General features: G+C 40.1%; 1 protein-coding gene across 1 annotated transcript; it reads right to left on the bottom strand.

The window, feature by feature from the left end:
* Positions 1-445: 445 nt before the first annotated feature.
* HSPA14 (heat shock protein family A (Hsp70) member 14) lies at positions 446-12,644 on the bottom strand. Its single transcript, XM_084206140.1, has 14 exons — positions 12,580-12,644; positions 12,389-12,469; positions 12,217-12,299; positions 10,433-10,481; positions 9,574-9,667; positions 9,358-9,448; positions 8,140-8,244; positions 7,404-7,565; positions 6,848-7,003; positions 5,542-5,644; positions 3,813-4,025; positions 3,236-3,409; positions 2,335-2,405; positions 446-1,110 (listed from the first exon to the last, which is right to left on the bottom strand). The coding sequence occupies exons 1-14, from the start codon at positions 12,634-12,636 to the stop codon at positions 1,032-1,034; spliced, it is 1,518 nt and encodes a 505-aa protein (XP_084062266.1). The 5' UTR covers positions 12,637-12,644; the 3' UTR covers positions 446-1,031.
* Positions 12,645-20,110: the final 7,466 nt, after the last annotated feature.

Raw genomic sequence — 20,110 nt, 5'->3', positions numbered from 1 at the left:
CCACCTTCTTTGGGCAGCCCATTCCAATGTCTAATCACCTTTAATGTGGAGAAATTCCTCCCACCGTCCAACCCAAACCTCCCCTGTCACAGCTGAGTCAGCAACCTCTCATCCTGTCGGCTCTTTCTCCCAGACAACAACTGACAGGAGGGCTCCTCTCAGGCAGGTGAGGAATACCACCGGCTGCAAACCAGACTGGTATCCCTTGCTGTGTTCTCTAATTCTTGAGGCTCTTCTGTGACACTTCCAGTGTTTTACATAACACATGGCTGTAAGCACTGAATTGTTGTGCCTTAACTGCACTTAGGCTGACACCCTCATATTCCATAACCACACTTGCTGGCTCCATCTTGTTATTGAAAAAGCCTGCCAGCTTATACCCACACAAGTGTATGACAATACAGATTTAAAACAGTACCACACATTAGGGAGACTGTCAGGATCTGCATAAAAAAATGTATTTTTTAATAACATATAAATAAGCGCACTTAACTCTTACATTTCTCAGGTAATATGACAAAACCATTTTACAGAAAAAAACTCTTGAAAGAAAAAATTCACCTGCTCAAGAGGCCAAAGCAAATGGGCTCCACCTTCACGGTTTTGGGCAATATCAAGACCACACAGGATTCCAGTAAAATTACCAGAGGGTGGATTTTCACCAGTCTCCATCTCACTGGTTCAAAGCTATACAACTGAAGCCCCAGATGCACTGGCTGAATGGGTACAAGACCTGATTAATCAAGAAAAATCTTCAAGCTATGTAATATGCTTGTGGCTGAACCACAGACATTTGTGCTTTGCATTTTGTAAACCAAGTGCTGATAATTCAACGATCTGCTGTTCGCGGGTCTTGACAAACGTTTTGCACCACACTCTAAACAGACCTGGTGGCAAAATAACTTGGTGGCATTTTAGTTTATTACAGTCCTCTAAGAATCATGAGAGACATCACAGAGAGTCACTGTTTTGGCAGAAAAGCCAGTAAGAGACAAAAATCAAGTCAGAAAAACGTTGCCTTCCAAAATGGCCTATGATGCCACTTCAACAGTGATGATTTCACACTTTCCAGTATCTTGATCTGTGCAGGTGACATGCAAGGACCCATCCCTAGATAAAAGAGAGAGTTATGTTTAGGATTATCTCAACACAACACTTACTATGTTACTGCATGTGTGAGAGAGGATAAACAACAGTCTTCACACAGATGAAAGGATGATAGATCAGCATGAAAAGATCCAGGGACATACATCAACACAGATGAAATGGGTTCATGAAATTAAGTTTAATTTAGTCATTGCTTTTACATGCACTTCTTGCCCTTTAAGCATCTATCTTCTCTACATATGCTGGAATTAATCAAACACATTTAAATACTGCAATTTAATTTATTTTGTACAGGTTTCTAAATAGAATATGTGGCAATAATACTCAAACTATTCCTTTTGAGAGCTGAGTAAGAGCAGTGGATTGATAAACATGTCTTGTCATAGCAAGAGAACTTGACTTTTGAAGCGTAAGTAGTCTTTAAATTCCAAAGATCTCCAACAAGGAAAACCTTGTCAAAATCCAAGACTTAAGAAACAATACTGAGCCCTACTTCAAGTCACAAAATAAATTTAGGTACAAATAGATATTCTCTACTAAACTTCCTCTGCCCTTTACACATAAATATTCCTTAAACCTCCTTCCAAATAATGATGTTTTTCTCCATGACAGAGTTGCATCTATAATCCCCAAAATGTTTTCCTTATCAGTGCTCAGTATAAATCTCTGTATGACAAACCAGGCATTTTAGGTGAGGTCTATTAACAGGCATTAATACATCTGATAGCTAACATAAGAAAATGAAGTATTATGAAACTTAAATAGCAAGTTGAAATTTCCTGTGGCACTGCTTCTCTGTTGAACAACCCTGATTCTGAAAGGACAGAGCCACTGTAAATTCTACAGTGACAAAAAAGACAAAACCTCCTTCAGTTTTTCCCAAGAGTGTGGACATTCAGCAAAGCTACCCAACCCACTTCCAGAGGAAGTCTGAGATCTCACTGCTCTCATGCATGGTCAAACTGATCAACAGTTCAGAAGCTGCTAAAAATAATTTACACAATTGCATTAGGCTTTGTTTCTTTAAGAATCAAACAATGACAGCACCAAAGGTACTGCAGAAAACCCACATTTCTACAGAATTTACCCCTGCTAGGACTGTACAGCCCTGTGACCAAAGAAATGCTGAAATTTCTCAAAAAAAAAATGAAATAGTCTTTAACAGGAGCAAAGACTGTCAGAAGTGTGATATAGCAGGGTAAACAGCAGAACAAGTGCTTTGGGTACCTTTTCATTGTGAGAACAGTTAGTATATCATGTAGGCCATCCTCCTTTTTATCTAAATCCTGGAGTACAATCTATTAAAAAAAAAAAGTTTAATTATAGTAGGTTCTTCAAGTTCTTGTTCAGCAGTTCAAGAGAAGTGACGCAACAGCTAAGATGAGAAAATTCATGCATTTTAGCTATTTGCACTATTGTTTTTGTTTTGGTTCAGGATGTATCCCTGAGATAGCTGAAGTACCTATCACTCCCACAGTGTCCTTTAGTTAGGTAACATCAGTTCCCTATCCCCTTTAAAGATATTTGGGCAGAATTAAGGTGGAATAACAATCTTCTTAATTATTCCATCAATTTCAGACACATCTGCCCCTTCCCTGATGCTTTCCAAGGAAAACACATCATAACTGTTTCAAAAAAGCTGTGTTCTCTCTGTAGGTTGATTCCTAAACAACAACTTTAAACCCTCACTTGATAAAATAATTTCATCTTACCGCTGTGATAAATCAAATTCAATTATTAATAACAAGATCCCATCCAATCTAGGAAGATCAAAAAGTAATCAACACATTAGCTATACCATTTCCTTCATTAGTTTTATTTTTAAAATGTTCAAGGGTCTGTGTATGACTGCAATAACTGGTAAAGATCTCTCATCCCAGGTGACCTTATTACAGTAGTGCCAAGTGTCAAACCCTGTCATCCTTTTAGGAATTCAAAAGGGAAACTTCAGTACTTTACAAAGTAGTTCAATATTTTGCATGTCCAGAAGAATAATTAAAAGACCAATACCAAAGAGATGCATGTCACTGTAATCTTTTAACAGCAAGCTCTGGTTTGGTGGAATTGGTTTCCATTTTTTTTCCAGGTGGCTGCTGCTGAAAATACACAGGAGTTTGCACACACTCACCTGTGCAAATTTCTCTTCTTCGTTCATGGGACTCTTCCCTAATGACTCGTACAGCTCAAGGCACACAGAGGAAATGTTTCCAGGAGCATGCAGGGTGTGCTGCCTTCGAGCTGGCAGTGGTGTCCCTGATGGAAACAGCACTGTGAATTTGTCAGCCCCTGACTCGTCTACTCCCTTAAAAAAGAAAAAAAAATAATATAGTTCATTTTTTTCTATAAGTGCTTCACTGAGCTGGAAGTGTTACAACAATGCTCCACAAGAAAATAAGTCCAAGCTTCATGCCCTCTGTCACATTTATCATCCCAGCAAGTAAAAACCCTGACATTCCTACAAATGAGAAGTCCAGCTATTGCAACATAGGAAAGATACAATCTATCTCCCCTTAAAATCAGTTTTTCCTGTCATTTTTTTTGGTCAATTAACCTAAGTTACCACAATAACTTACCAGTGGTAATCTATAGCAAATCTGTAGAAGTACTAACAAACCAATTCTGTTTCTCTAACATCAATCACACATAATCAGTGCTATATATTCACTGCAGCATAAAATTTTCTAATATTCTAATTTTAGTCTTACCTTAAGAAGAATATCTTTGGCAGAACACTCAATGAGTGCATCTTCTTCTAACAAGGTATTCTCTTTCCCTAGCAGAATTCCTGCCTCTATGGCTGCACCAATGGGAATAACTTCATCTGGAGGAATTGAATTCAGTAATTCCACAGTTGGGAAAATATCTTTGATCAGCTGCTGTAGCTTTGGGATTCGAGCAGACCCACCACAAAGAACTACCTGGAACACACATCATAATAATTTCAAATCTTTAGTCTGTGAAATAAAACAGACAGGTCACACCCTGCTCTGCAAAAATGAAAACTGCTCTTGGATATTTTATCATCTGCAGTTGTTGAAATAAAAATTGTAATGTAATCTTTGTAATCTTTGATGTAATCTTTGGTTGACTTGATACTTTTGCTTCTGAAATTAAAGGAAATATGATGTCTTTGAAAAGTTTCTCTTACAGCAAGAATCACCTAAATAAAATAACACCTTGAAAATTGAAAAATTCATCATAAAAAGAATATCAGGTTCAAAGGGACTTGCAGAGGTGATCTAGTCCAACCTCCTAGCCAGACCAGGCACAGTTACAACAGGCTGCTCAGGACCTTTCCTGCACAGATGCTGTATTCCACAGACTCTCTAAGCCCTTAATTCAGCATCTGATTCCCCTCATACAACACATTCCTTTCCTGGCATCTAAAATTTCCCCATGCTGTGACTTGTGCTGCTTGCCACTCATGCTTCCATCATGCACCTTTAGGAAGGAGCAAGTCAGGTTTTATCCATAAATCCTAGTCTTATTACAGAGACTTTGTTGAAACCAGCCAGATCTGGAAACAAAGCTAACTCCCACTTTTCCTCATGTAAAACATAAAGCTAATTTACAACTCTGAAGTTTTTTATTTTTACATTTAAAGTGTTCCCCTGCCCTCCATCCAAAGCACTAAAGCCTGAAACAGCCTTAAAGGCCACCTCAAAACCCCTGCCATCAGAAAATAAAAGCCATTTTTTGAACAGTGGCCTGGGATACTTCATTATTGATCAGAGAAACTAAGATGTGACACAACAAACACTAATTAAAAGTCTGAAACAGCATCAAGTGTCTTGAAAGCACCAGGCAGCTTCAGCTGCAGACCTGAGAGCCAATTCTAACAGCAATGAATGCAGCACCATTTGCCAAGCACAGGTACAAAGGGGGTGAGATGAATTTCCTCTCTCACACCAAGGCAAGGGAGACAGGAATTAAACCACTAATGTCTGCTGCCTTGCTCACATCTTTGGGATTAAAGCACTCTCTGGTTCGGCACCTCCTGTAGTTTTTAAGCCAGCAAGGAGGAGCACAAGCACCAAGGGGACACTTAGTGATCTGTTCAACTTTAAGTCAGAACTTTGCCTTTCTTCACAAGTGTCAGCAAACCCTGTCCAAAGTTCAATGAAGGCAGAACAAAGGCCACAGACTGAACTTACGGAAGGTACTCCTCAGCTTGAATTTGGGCAGTTACACAAATCCTCCCCACTACTCAATATGCAGCAGTAAAAACAACTGAATGAGACTCTACCTTATACTTCAGACACCTGAAATGAAAGCAAATACAGCAGCTCTAAAGATCCTGAATCTATAGACTTTGTCGGATCCCAGTCAAAACTGCTTAAATATATAATGAAATAATCTCAGTCGGCAAGGAAAACAGGCCCCATAAGCATTGTTCTTGTGGAAGCATCCTACAGACACAATTTCTATTATTACCTTATTAATGTCATCTGCTGTAAATCCAACTTGCTGCAAGAGTTTTTTAATTGCTTCTACACATTTACTAAAAAGTGGAGAACAGATAAGTTCAAATCTGGCCCTAAAAGAGAAAAATAAAACATTCAAAAAGGATCATGTCACCGATTAGAGACAAGTACCTGAAATGGAAGAACAATAATTTTTAGAATATACTTTAGTTCTCCAGCTGCTACTAAGGGATTAAAAAAAATAGTATCTTCCCATTATTAATCTTCAAGCAATTTCGTTGTTGTGGAAGTATCTGTGCAATCAATTCCATCAATAACACCTACATGGATGCACATTCATTCTTCAGTATACTCCAGAGAAAAAAAACCAGCATTGTTGTCTTGACAACACCAGTATTGCCGTCTTGACTCATGCCAAAAAAAAAAAAATTCTGGAACTGCTTCATGATCTGTAAAATGAATACAAGGACTCCATTTTTAGAGGAACATCAAGCTGTGTCCTGATTTTCACACAGGGAGCAGATTAAGCAAATTAAAAAACAAACTTGTGCTTGCTTTTGTCTCTTTCAAGCCTGCAAAGAAAGTTCTACTCGGCATGAATACCACAAATCAGAGTCTGCAACACTGATCCACAGGACTGGCATCCTGATCCAAATAGAGATGACCCCATTTATACAGTATTGCTTCTCACACTGAAACATGCTGTGCCTTATTTGAGCAGCTCCAACTGCTGGAGTTCTGGAATGGAAAAGTCTGTTTCATTTTGCTAAAGCTGCTGCTGCCTAGAAGAGCAATCAAAGTGAACTAAAAATCTCAGTAAGAGATGATCCCAAGGGAAAAGAGACTGAGTAGGACACAGCAGTAGGAACAAAAAGACAGAAAAAGTCTTTCTAGTCCAGCTCTCACTGAGAAGCAACATCAGGACTTCCAGGACTCCTACCATTCTGGATCTCATTTAGATCAAGAGTCCACAGGCCATCTTTTCTTTAAGGAAACTACAACAAAAACAGTAAGGGAAACAGCCACCTTGATTCATTACAGTACCCACTCCCCTCCAATCAACAACCAGACTCTGAAGATGGGGTCTCCTTGTGCCTTTTTTTGCACTTTATTTTCTAACTATCAGGGTAACACTGCTGTTACTGTGACTGCCCTGACCACTACAGATTGCAGCATAACAGAACCACAACATGAAACAGCAGGTTTGCCTTCAATCCTACTTCCTTCTCTAAAATAAACACCATCAGAAATCAAAGCTTACTGAATATCCATAATACCACCTAGAAAGATTTCAGTAGCTTCAAGATCTGCCTTACCTGGACACATTGCAATCAAAATCCAATCCATCATACAATGAATCTACAAAACAGTTTGCACTTCCCAGGGTTGATAAAGAGTGTTTTGCAATATCAGCACTGTTCATTAACTTCATCATGGCTCTGGGATTTCCTCTAATATCATGTTTACAAGACCTATATTAAAAAAAAAAAAATCAGTTTAAAGAGGCAAGAATTTGCTGGTAACTTTCTGAAAGGAAGAACAGCACTTTTTTTCTATAAACATTTTAGTATTAACTGCAATGTCACTACTGAAAGTTTGCACGCATCTCAACACAACAGAGCCCACAGCTGAGCCCTTACAGCTTAACACCAACTTGAGGCAACATCCACCCAAACTCAGGCATTTCCCAGTCTTTCTCCTCCCAGGCATTCCCCTGACTTCTTCCTGTTTGGGGCAGTCAGACTGCTCCTTCAGCATCATCTTTACTTGAGCCATTTCACTAACAGAGATTCTGCCCATTTTTTTTTTAAGCAAGCACCACATAACAGACATCCTGCCCTAACAGCAACATGCTTGGAATTCATATCTTACCTCTGAAATTCAGAAGCTAAGTGTTGTGCTAGAGCTTCTGTGAAGCAAACTCCACCAATGCTGTCATCTGTGTTTGTAGCAAGTACACGATATATTCCACTGTTTACTTCTATGACTGTGATAGAAAGTGATGTTCCACCCAGTTTATACACCAACACGTTGCTGCCACATTAAAATAATGTTTAAAGTAGCATTAATTTTGACACATTGTCAAAATATTACCACCATGTATTGAAAGCTTTAATCAGACAAGTATATGAGAATGGTACAGAAACACCACAAAAGAAGAACAAAAAAGTTCAAACTGACAGCAGTCTTTAGTATTTTGAAAGTGAATTATCTCTGTACTCAAAAAGACAACCAGGTGCACCTACTGAACCCAGGAGCTCTGCTTTAGTTCTTCCAGCCCATGTGAAATAATGCCATCTCCCACAATTAAAACCAGCTATGCCAAAATATGTTCAAAAAGGAATGCATTTTTCTTAAGCCAACCAGCTTATTAAAGAGAAAGTTGAGAAATGGGGAAAAATCTTTAAAGACAAGTCTCAAAATACAAAGACCAAAGCAAAGGGATTTAATACACTACAAAGTTACAACTTCTAAATGCTTATTGTCTTGATTGAGAGAAAAAAAGCAAAACAAGCCTAGTGCTAAGGCAACATGGCATTCCCTCACTTAAGATTTCACAGGATTTAAGTACAGCACCTTAAAAATAAGTAAAATATTAGGGTTTTACCTTTTCCCTGTGGGTGAATCTTGGCCAATTCCATAAGCAAGGAGAGCTGCAGATGGTTCATGAATTAATCTCATAACATTGAATCCAGCAGCTGCAGCTGCTTCCCTGCAATGAGCCACAACAGCATTTCATTTTATTTTAATGATCTCACTAGAGTCACACACTACTTAGATTTCACCTGAACTACCTGTGCCACCTAATCAGACCCGGTTTATAGCATGGTATTAACAAAACTGAATGACTGAAAAAGTACCAAGAAGGTAAGTTGCTACTGTGTTCTTCAAATAATTGGATCTGCTATGTGGTTACTGTCAAAGAAAACACTGGGCTATCAGACTACATAGCCCATAAAACTGCAAAATACCCTGCAACTACACCTCACCCTAAATCAAACTTGGTAACTTATCTTCAGGAATGGTATTAAAATTCCTTGATACATTATTTCAACAGGTAACAAAGTAATTTACCATGCCTCACTTGTAACATTTAACTTATACATTTTCTTGAAACTTCAGTAACCCTGGGAACGCACCACAACTTGTTTCCTTCACTTTGAAGTTACACTAGAGCAATAGAATGTTTCATTAGAGATACTGCAAATCCCCAACTCACTGTTTTCTGACCAAATTTTAGGTGTGCTTTATTTATTTCTTTCATGACAGTTGAATATAAGGGCTTCTACATATCAGAAAGCAAAAACAGATGCTGCCATTTATGCTCAGCTTTAAGCATGCTTATGTCTTCCTACTGAGGAACTGTAAGAGCAAAAGTATTCCCAAACAGAATTTCCAAGCAGAAGACTGGTATGTATTCCAAATCTGCACTCTGACAAAGCAGAGCTCAAGAGGCCATGTAGCATCACTCTGGGGAGTTTAGAGGGCAGGGAGGGGAAATTATGGAGGAGGGTGAGAAACTATTTGCCTTTCAAAGGGATCACTGAAGATCCTGATCTGAAATGAGGTTCTATACTTGATGAAACCGAAATTTCCTCTCACTTCAGTGACTCAGAATTTCCTTTTAGTCACATCAGCAAATTCCCATTAGAAGTTTTCCACTCAGGATTTAGTCTCTTGCTTTCATATTTTCCTAGTTTAAATAACATCCCAATATCTTGACTGATTGTCATAAGTTGAAGTCCAGCAGCAGAATTCTCACTGCTGATCTTCCAGCCCATCAGCTTTAGGCACATAAATAACAGAAAAACCTCAATGCTCTTACCCAAGGGCATTTTTCTGATTCTCTCCAAAATCAAATGGTACAGTGACAACAACATCATTCACATCTGAACCCAATGCAGACTGGGCAGTCTCTGTTTAGAAACACAGGCAGAGCATGGTGATTAAAAGCAAAAAATGAAAAAAATATATGACATCTTAAAAATAAAAGGACAGTTTAAAAAGCTAAAATGTGTCAATGAATTTAATTATTATATACCTTTCATTTTACTGAAAATTAGTTTTGCCACATCTTCTGGGTTAATAAGTTTGTTATCTATTTCATACTGAAGTTTCCCATTCTTCTCAACTACCTGTAAGAAAAACCAACACACCTTTGTTAGACAGCAATTAGGTTAATAACAAAAAGTAATGTTTAATTTAGGCTCTGTTTAAAGTAAAAAGCACTGGACTGTGTAAACACTCTGTGCATTAGTGTTCTACTACAAGGGAATAAACACTTTCAACATGCTTGTCAAAGACCTGTAGCACATGACAGACACAACAGGGACATTTAAGAATTTAAAGAGTCAAGACTTTTCCTTTCTATTAAGTTTTCCTGAGTACAAAAGCAATGTTTAGAACAAAAGTACACTCCTGGTTATATTCCATAAGAAAACCCCAGCCATTTATAAAATCACACCAACATGAACAGTCGAAAACTCACTCTTTTGTTATGAATGCATTTTCCAGGATAATTTTTCTCCTGGTTTGTAAATTTTCTAGCAACAAGGACAGTATTATGTAAATTAAATACTGAGATTAAATCAACCAGTTAAAGATGTTAATCACAAGGTGATGCAACTTGAGTATCTTCCACCAGCTCTGAAAAAAACCACAATGCTAGAACCTAAATATATTAGGACTCATCTGTTTGGAGGACGGCCAAGAGAAAAAATTTTCTGTTGGAACTAACTATATTATGCTGGGAGATCCCAGAACATGGTTATCAACTGGATAAAAACAGAAACATTCCACACAGCAGCAAAGGGACATCATATGATGGGAGCTGATCACTACAGAACACGGACATGGTATGGCCCAAACAATAATAAAATGATATAAATCATCATACTCACAGAGCATTTGCTTTCTGCAATGTATTTCTTTGCCTGAGGGTCACCAGAGCTGTCCATAAAAATTCAAAATAACAAAATAAATCATGCATTCAAGGTTAATTGCACAAATGCATCTTGCTGATATTCCTTTTAACATCTCCAACACACCAAGCTATATTTGAACCAAAAATTCCTGCTTTTACTCTACAAAGACATTTATAGAGTAGAAGAAAACCCATCAGTTCTGACTGGTGGCATTTTTAATTCTCCTTTCCTAAAGCTTATGATTGAAAAAATACCTACTACTTACAAAAAACCCAATACATTGTTTTAACCTGCTAGTTAGGTTAAAATCCATGAACATTTATAAAAGAAGTTCTGCATCTGAGAAGTGCTGAGAAATACACCAGAATGGGCAACATCTTGTCAGCTCCTGTCAATGAGAGGGCTGTAATACACAGCTGGGTCACCACTAAAAACTTTTGTCACGTCCCTGATGTTAACTGCAACCCAAGAGGTTTAGTTCTATTGTCACTGTAATTGCCAGTGCAAATGATCACAGCTCCCCTAACAGGAATCACAACAAGCAGTCATGAATGGTTTCACTATTGCAACAGAAGCAACACAAAGTTTCATGCAAACAAATCCATTTTTTTTACAGAAGAGCAATCAGGTGACAAAAAATCCTAGTTAAGAAACTTAACTATGTATGAAAAGCATGTATACAACTTGCTACTATATTTCACAACTTGATTTTCACAGACAAGCTGAGACCTAAAATACAATTTTTCTTCTCTACTTTTCTATTTTCACAAGCATCTCTTTGCTACAGGAAGAAAATAAATACAGGCTGAGAAGCTCACAGTACCAACCTGATCTAGGGGAAGGTGTCCATGCCCATGGCAGGGGGGTGAGAAGGGAGGTGATCATTAAAATCCCTTCCAAACAAAACCCTTCAGTGACTCTATGATAACAGAATGATTTTTTAAGAGATGCTTTCAGTATTAGTGCTGAGACATTAAACCAGCTTTAAATGGGATAAAATGGGTGCAGTCACCATCCCTGGATGTGTTTAAGAAAAGCCTGGATGTGGCACTTGGTGCCATGGTTTGTTGAGGTTGTGAAAAATGCGTATTTTGTGATTGGCTTTTCACAAATATTAAAATGAATACTATATGTGCTATGTTAGAAAGTGAGGCTGTATTAATTTTCTAAAGTAGTGTGTTAAATATAGTTTTAGGTTATAACATAATGTTAAAATACAAACTATGCTATGTAAGATACTTTTTTTAAAGAAAGGACTTGCAGGACACCTAAATCTTTTACAGAAAAAGAATTTATTGCTCTCTTATCAGAAGAAATGAACTTCTTCCTGCCTTGCTCAGCCATGAAGATGCTGTTAGGATTAAGAGGAAGAAGCTGACACTGACCAGACTGAAGCCTTTGTTTGAATGGAATTTATGCATCATGTATGAGGTGTACAAATATGCAACAGGTTATTGCTTTTAAGGATTAATCCTCTGTTAATGTGGGTCCTTTTTTGGGCTTGTGCTGCCCAGAAAAGGTACCCAGATGTCCACAACCCTTTCTTTCTATTGTCTCATATTGTCCTAATCCGAATTGTCCAAATTATTATTACTCTAATTATATTTTTATAGCCATTTTATTATCATTAAACTTTTAAAATTTTAAAAACAAGTTATTCACAAGGCGTTTTTCACGAGGTGCTGAGGCATGGTTGGACCCCATGATCTTTAAGGTCTCTTCCAACCCAGTCTGTAATTTCTCACCGCCCATTCTCTTACCTTCGCCCAAGGATCTGCTTTACTTTCACGACAGTGTTTGAAATGTTTCTTATCCGACTTTGCTTCGCAGCTAAGCCAACAACCTGAATGAAAAATAAATGAAAACGAGAAAGGAAAATCCGAATAGCAGGCAGAGCCTCCTCCCCCGGCACCCGCGGAGGGGCAGCCTCACCTCCTCGCTCTCCGAGAACGCCACGACCGCGGGAGTGACCCTGTCCCCGGCGTCGTTGGCGACCACATCGGCGCGGCCATCCTGGAGAGGGAAAGAAGGAGAGAGGCAGAGCCGTGAGCCCGTGGGGGCCGCACCGCCGAAGGAATCCCCGAACGGACCGTGCCCGGCCCCCCGAGCGGCGCTGCCCTCACCTTGTACACGGCGGCGCACGCACAGGTGGCGCCCAGGTGCACCCCGATGGCCGCCATTGCCCCGCCCGCCCCGACGTGCCCCGCGCGCGCCCGCTCCCAGCCAATCCCGCGCCGCGCTGTGCCGTCACCGGCGGAGCAGCCAATGGGAAAAAGCAGAGAGAGATGCGTCACCGCGCATAGCAACGGGGGCAGACTGCGCGCGCGAGGCGCGCGGGTTTTGGCGGGAAGCGGCGCTGAGGCGGCTCGGTGAGGGTTTGGGTAAGCCGGGACAGCGGCGGCGAGAAAATTGGAGTTAAAGTGCGGGAACGAGAAAATACAGAAATCAAAATAGAGCATCGAGATCAAAGCGGAGAAAGAAGTGAGGGCGCGTGTGGTTTATGACCCTGGAGCGTCTCGCCGTTCAATTGCTGGCAGTGAAGCGCATGGAGGGAGAGGCTGTAAATCACAGAATCACAAGAACCTTTTCCAACCTTTTCCCTTAGGTTGTGTGAAAAACGCCTATCACTTGTTTTTAAAATTTTTAAAGTTTAATAAGAATAAAATGGTTATAAAAATAGTAATATAATTAGAGTAATAATAATTTGGACAATTAGGATTAGGACAATATGAAACAATAAGAACACAGAGTTACAGACGGTCCGGGGTACTTTTTCTGGGCAAAATAAACCCGAAAAAAGGACCCACGTTAACAGAGGATTAATCCTTAAAATAACAGCCTGTTGCATATTTGTACACCTCATGCATGATGCATACATTCCATTAAAATACAGGATTCTGTCTGGTCAGTGTCAGCTTCTGCCTCTGAATCCTGACAGCATCTCATGGCTGAGCGAGGCAGGAAGAAGCTCGTTTCTTCTGCTAATGGAGCAATAAATTCTCTTTCTCTGAAAGATTCAGGTGTCCTGCGGCTGCTATCTCACTGTAAGTACCTCATTTCTCTCTTAGAAAAAAGGATCTTACATAGCATAGTTTGTATTTTAACATTATGTTATAACCTCAAACTATATTTAACACACTACTTAAGAAAATTAATACAGCCTCACTTTCTAACATAACAGATATAATATTAATATTTGCAAAAAGCCAATCATAAAATACGCATTTTTCGCAGTTGGAAAAAGACCTCGGAGATCACCGAGCCCAACCAGTGCCTGAACACCATCCTGCCAACCAGGCCATGGCCCTGAGTGCCTTGTCCAGACTTCCCTCAAGCATTTCCAGGGATGGTGACTCCACCACCTCCCTGGGCAACCTATCTCACTGTCTAATCATCATTTCTGCGAAGAAATTCCTCCTGTTAGGAAAATTAATCCACAAACATCAGAGGTGTGTGTCTAAAAAGGAGACAGAGGAGTCCTTTTACTTTGTTTGAATAAAGGGAGAGGCCATGGGGCATTCCCCTGGGATCTCTCAAACTTTTGGAGGACGCAGCTTCCTTTTTATCCTGATTTCCCATCTGCATTTCCCTTCTCTCTTTCCCCCTTGGCTGAGGTACTTGAGAGGTACAGACTTTTCAATACGCCTGATACCAAAGATTTCCTTCTAATATATAACCCTCCCTTTTAATTTTTAATTCTTATGGAATTTAGGGTTTTTTCTTTCCTATTGTTTATTTCATCTTTCAATGTCTAATTTCATTTATCAGCAAACTTAAAGTTTATTTGTAAAAGCAAATATCTTTTTCCATTCATCAATCAGTGGAATCCTTCCCATTGTTTCTTTTATCTCCCAGTGCTTGTTTTATCTACCAGCAGACCCACAGCTTGTTTGTAAAGATAAATCCACTATTCCTCTCACTCCTAATTGTGAACAACATGCTCACTCTCCTGTGAAAATTCAAAAAGTTTAACAAAGGACAATAGGAGACAAGGACCATAGGTGGTTATTATGGTGGGTGCATCTTGGCACTTCTCTTTGGAGATACCCCTTAAGTGCCTTTTCCCTTCCATCAGTCCATTGCATATTCATTGACCCTTGTGCATAATAAACTTTTCCCCAAGCTAATTTACATGTTCCAAGAATTATTTAGCATATCTCCTCCTTGGGTCCACCACCTTTATAGAGCATGCATATTACTTGGTTGTGATTTTAGTCCTTTTTGATCATCATCTTCAGTTTTGGCCCTGGCCCACATTGTCTTCAGATGGTGAGTGCTGATAGTTGCCATATCAGTAGCAAGTGTCTTCTTCATATGTTCATTGGATGTTATCCCATCCAAGCAGGCATTTTAACACAAACATACATCAGCTATTTCACTACTACTTCTGAGCTTAATTAACAACAGAAATAAAAACTTTGTAACAAAGTTACTCTAACACTACACATATAGGATCCATTTTAATATTTGCAAAAAGCCAATATTATAATATGTATCTATAACATAATGTCCAACCTTCCTATATTACAGAAATATCTCTGTATCTAGAGCTGCAGGTTGAACTGAAGTGCTGGTTTTCCATCATCTAACAAGGCATGAGCAATGCCTGAAAGCCAAGCTCAGTGTTCCATAATGCTACACTGCTGTTGGAGAAATTCATTCTCAGTGCCACAGGATAGGGAAGAAAAGAATATTATCTCTAATAAGCATTCCTGGGGAAATCAGCATCACAGAAATTCACAGAAAAACACAGAAATTCATCCTGGCCAGAGCAGTGTGCTAACAGCTCCTATGGTTTCGTGTGACCCCATAAAAGGAACTGCAAAGTTATCACAGGACTGGCCAGGCCAACTCACATTTGCAACCTCACACTGCCCAGGTGACAGCACTTATGTAGGTTTGGGTGCTCATTTGCATCTCATTTCCATAGGGAGGCTAAATGCCCCTCTGGGCCATCTCACTGCATTGCTTTGAAACAAAGATTGTCCTTATCATGCTTTATAAATGATATGTTGAATGTTAAAGGAAGCTCACATGGAGGTGAAAGGTGTTACTTGGAGTCTCAAAGGAATTGTCTGTCTCCCAGAACAGATCCCAAGGTCCTTGAGTCATGGGACAATCTTCCTTTGGGTAACTGAGCTTGCTGAAGGTGCCCAAAGGCTGCAGCTCAGCTGCCAGCAGTCCATGCTCCAGAGATGAAGGCAGTGTGACAAAAGCAAGGCTTATACAGCTGGAAACAATCCCTTTGGAGGGTGTCCCAACTGTAGCTCCTTTCTGTCTTTTGTAAATGGAGGAATGAAAGGAAAAAAAGGGTAAAAGTGGGCAGGAGAGAGCTGTGTGGACTGGAAAAAGGTATTGTAGAAGGGGGGTGCTCCCCATGATGTTTTTGGCAAAAGAAAAGAGAAGGGAGTCTGGGAAGAGACACAGAGGATGTGAGGATAAAAGAGAACATAGGCCCCAATGCAGAAACCAAGAATGTTTTTGCTGTGCTTTCCTCCAATTCCTGAGACTGGCTGCACCATTCATGTCAGCATACTGGTATTTAGAAGCCAAGCCAGAATGTGTAATCTGTGCATTACAAAGTGCTTGTGGCCACCCTGGTAACAACTCCCACACAGCTAAGCACACCCACAGTTATTTTCCAGTTGTTATGCCACAGACATGTCCATGTGGACACACAGAAGTTCTGCTTATCTCAACCAAAGCAATTAATGTTCCTGCCAGGTGTAAGCAAACCTCAGTGGTAACAGGCAAGAAATTCCTTGGCAGAGGCTTGTGGTGGCAAGTGGTGTTTGCTGAGGAGTGAAAAGCCCTTGTCTATCTGTGCCCTTCCTATGTTTTTGGGAATTGTTCTTATCTAATGGGAAGCTCAAAAGCTTCACCAAGCTTGAGTGAGCTGATAGATGGGACAACAACCCACCTCTAAATAAAGAGTGGAAGGAGCAGCCTGGGTTTGGAATTTGATCTTGCACTTCTCTGCGAGAGCTATTTCTCTGAGGCAGGAAGAGGAGAAACACCCAGCCACAGTCTGACTGGAGTCCTGCACATCTCCAGGCACCTCCATCCAACAAACACCCACCATGCATCAAACTCAGCCCAGAATTAGATGGGTGCTCTGATGAAACCCCTCAGTATTATCTCCCAGCTGGAAAAGCAGTAGCACAAACTTTTCACAGTGTCAGAGCTGTCTCCCTTCTCCTCCTCGGGGCTGTGGCACATCTCTCAGCCATCCAAAAACCAGAGCAGCCTTATATCCTCATATCTAATACAAATCAGCCCTCTTTCCATTTAAAACCATCACCCCTTGCAACAGGCCCTGCTAAAAACTCTGTCCCCATCTCTCTCACAGGCCCCTTTAATGCCTTTAAGGTGGAAGCAAGTGTCTCTATCAAACAAAGATTGTTCTGCAGCTGGTAAATAGTATTTACTCTAAAATATCCCTTGGGGTGAGGAAAGAGGAATGAGAGAACTTCTTTTAATTATTTTGTGTGTGTTCTGACTTAATTCTCAGAAAATTAAGCTTCAAGGAGATAAGATGGCAGCTCCAAGCAGTGGCCTGTGGTCATCTCTGGCCTGAGGATGAGAACAGAGGCAGCTTAGGGGTCACGATTCTCAGGAGAGCTTTGTGAGAGCCTGGTTGTGGGGCACCTGGACAGGAATCCTCTGTGTGGCACTTAGCCCCAGCTTTGAAAAGAGCTGCTTCCCCAAGACAGAGCTGTAAGGCTACACAGCCTTACTGGGGGTACTGTCATCTCTGTTAACAAACTTCCATTTCCCTCACTTTGTATAAAAAGAGGCTTTTCAAGCTCGTTTTCTAAATTCCCCAGAGTGATTCCAGCATCCTCATTCATTGCAGTGCTTATCTTGGGCACACATGGTCTTGGGGGGTCTGTCTGTATATCACACCAAAGCTGCTTTGGTGGAGGCTGTAGCTGTTTCTGGCCTTGCTCTAACACTTGCCACCCATTACAAAAGTCACTTCATAAAATTTATTTCAGTATCCCTTCTTCATAACCACAGTATACAAATGATAGGGAAGAAGCAAGCTCACTTAGTGGGTCAGATTAGTTAAATAATTATCTTAACGTATAATAAGTGCAACAAAATATTTTTTTGGATCGCAGGTCGGGGCTGACCGCTGAGGACTCTTCCCTCAGCAGACCCAAAAATAGAAGTACATAGAAAGTTGGCAGGCAAACCCCTCGCGGGGCTGCTCTCAGCGCCTGTAGGTGGCAGAGCTGCCGCATGAAATCGCTACAACTCAGCTGCAGCGTCTACTTGGCAGCCCCGCAGGCTGGCAGCAAAGTTGAAGCCAGATTAATTTTCTTTTACTTACACCAGAGTGCTTATTAGAGAGTATCCCAAGGTTGGTTTTTATTTCAGAGGACATAGAGTGTATTAAACGTCTCTGATTTTGATTGTAAAACAAGAATGGTAGTTTCTTTTCTTCAAAAATCTTGGGGGGCTTTCAAAATAAACCACCCTTGGTTTTTTTTTGCACTCTGCATCACAAATTTGAGTCACAAAGTAGGAAAAATTTGATTTTCTTGCAACCTGAAAGAACCAAACTGTACCTGGGGCATTGATGAGTGCTCCTTGAATGAGCTGCTCAACCACACTGAAGCACCCCAAGGGAATCTGCTGATGACTCCACTGAAAACAACATTGTCCTGAAAATGGGAAGCTCTTTCAGGTCACTCCAGTACATTTCTTCTCTGCTGCCACCCAGCCAATTATTGTTGACAGGAGCAAGGAGGTACTGAAGGCCAATTAAACACAGCCAACACACTCCAAGGGTAGGACACAGAGCTGGCACAAGTCACCTTTGACAAGACTTTGTTGAAATTTGGCTATTAGGGAAATCAAACTTGTATGAATTACTGTAGAGTAAATATAAGCACATGCCATGGATAATTGCATGTACACTTGGTGTTAAGAAAACAAAAAATATGTAATATTGTCATTGCTGCTTGGGGAATTGCTATTGACTGTGTCAGGCAGTATCATCTTTGGGCACATCTTTGATGATCAAAGTTGACTAAACAACTTCAATACTTATGTCAAGCCTAAGAACTTTCAAACATACATACCAGGGTTGGGTTTGTTTTTTCCCCCAGTAAAAGTGCAAATCTGAGTATTTTTCTCCATTTTCCTCTCTGTGTTCCAGTTTTTCCATCTCTTAAATGATGTCAAGTTCACTCTGCGGGAATGTTGAAAGACTTTAATAATAGATAGGAAGTGTGCTGAGATCCTTGGCTGGAGGATGCTCTGTAAATGCAAAATGTTATGGTTAATAATGCAGATTGAAGTTGTGACATGAATTACAAAGGATGCCATGAGGTAAGCTCAGAGCTTTTCAAGTAAACTACATGGTAAAATATGCCTGAAATTCACTTTTTTGGTCTCGGGGAAAACCTTATGTGCATTGAGCACTGCCATGTAATTCATGCTCTGCAGGATGAGGTGGCTACAAAAGGATGAGAGGGAATGGCCTCAAGTTGTGTCAGGGAAGATTTAGATTAGAATTGGATATTAGGAGCAAATTATTTGCTGAAAGGGCGGTCAGGCATTGGAATCACCATCACTGGAAGTTTTCAAAAGGTGTGTGGGTGTGGCACTTGGGGTCATGGTGAGCACAGTGGTGCTGGGGTAAAGGTTGGACTCAATGTTCTTAGAGGCCTTTCCAACCTAAACAGTTCCATGATTCTGTGAAAACTGAGCAGTGTTTAAACCAGCAGTTTAAGAAAAGATGACTACCACAGCAGGTTATGATCAGCATCAGATTTGATAGTGATTAATGCAGGCAAAGAATGGATTTAGGCATGGGGGTGCCAGCTAGAAATGAGGAGTTAATTTTGTGCACTGTCAGAGATTTACCACATGTTCTTGTGGAAGCCATTTAATTTTGCTGTTCCCTGAGTTCTTCATCTGAAAAAAACCCCAAACCAACAAACAAACAGGAGCAGCATTTTCCTTCCTCCCAAGGGTGTTCTGAGGATAACCACATTAATTAGTTGCCTGCTTAGAGGTGAGTGTATTAGGATGGAGTAGCTAGAACACAGCTCTTATCTCTGCTGACCAGTCCTGGTCAGTATCATGTCAACTAAATTGATTTTTGCAAAAGGTGATTAAATGCAATTAAATGTCCATGTTAAAACCAACACTAAGATTAGCTTTACTGAACTGAGATCAAAGTGGTGATAGATTTTGAGCTCCTTTTATTAAAAAAAAAAAAGTGTTAATAGGATTCCTGCAGAGCTGACAGAACTACTTCCTTTCCCACAATCCCACTGTTATCTATAGACCTCAAAGATGAAATTACAGTTCTTCTTTAAACTACAGAGCAGTCATATTTTTTTAAGTGTTAATGATCCCTGTCTTTAGCTAACTTGTTAATATTCCTTTGGCAATCTCTGCTGTTCAGCTTAAGGTTCTTATTATTGTTGTATGTAAAGAATTTTTTGACAGATTTTACAATTCACTTAGAGAAATTTAGTTCTTGCTGTGGACATCATAGCTGGTCAGCAGCTGTGGGGATGCAAAGGAAAAGAATGGCATCTGGAACCATTCTTCTTTGTTTGAAGTTCTGAGAAAGCCCTGGTTAAATGGCAGAATGTGTGCTCAGAAAAATCTCTGTCCATCTGCACTCATGGG

Source organism: Fringilla coelebs (genome assembly GCF_963513975.1).
Source record: "Fringilla coelebs genome assembly, chromosome: 5".
NCBI lineage: Eukaryota > Metazoa > Chordata > Aves > Passeriformes > Fringillidae > Fringilla > Fringilla coelebs.
Note: the sequence above shows the minus strand (reverse complement) of the source record. Positions and strands in the feature narration are given on the sequence as shown.

Bases quoted from the DNA above. Each gene is read 5' to 3' on its own strand.
- HSPA14 (XM_084206140.1), bottom strand. From the start codon at position 12,636: ATGGCGGCCATCGGGGTGCACCTGGGCGCCACCTGTGCGTGCGCCGCC. The intron at 9,668-10,432 runs GTGAGTATGATG...TTTTTCTTACAG, and splicing joins TTGCAGAAAGCAAATGCTCT to GTAGTTGAGAAGAATGGGAA. The intron at 8,245-9,357 runs GTAAGAGCATTG...GGCTCATTGCAG, and splicing joins AATCAGAAAAATGCCCTTGG to GGAAGCAGCTGCAGCTGCTG.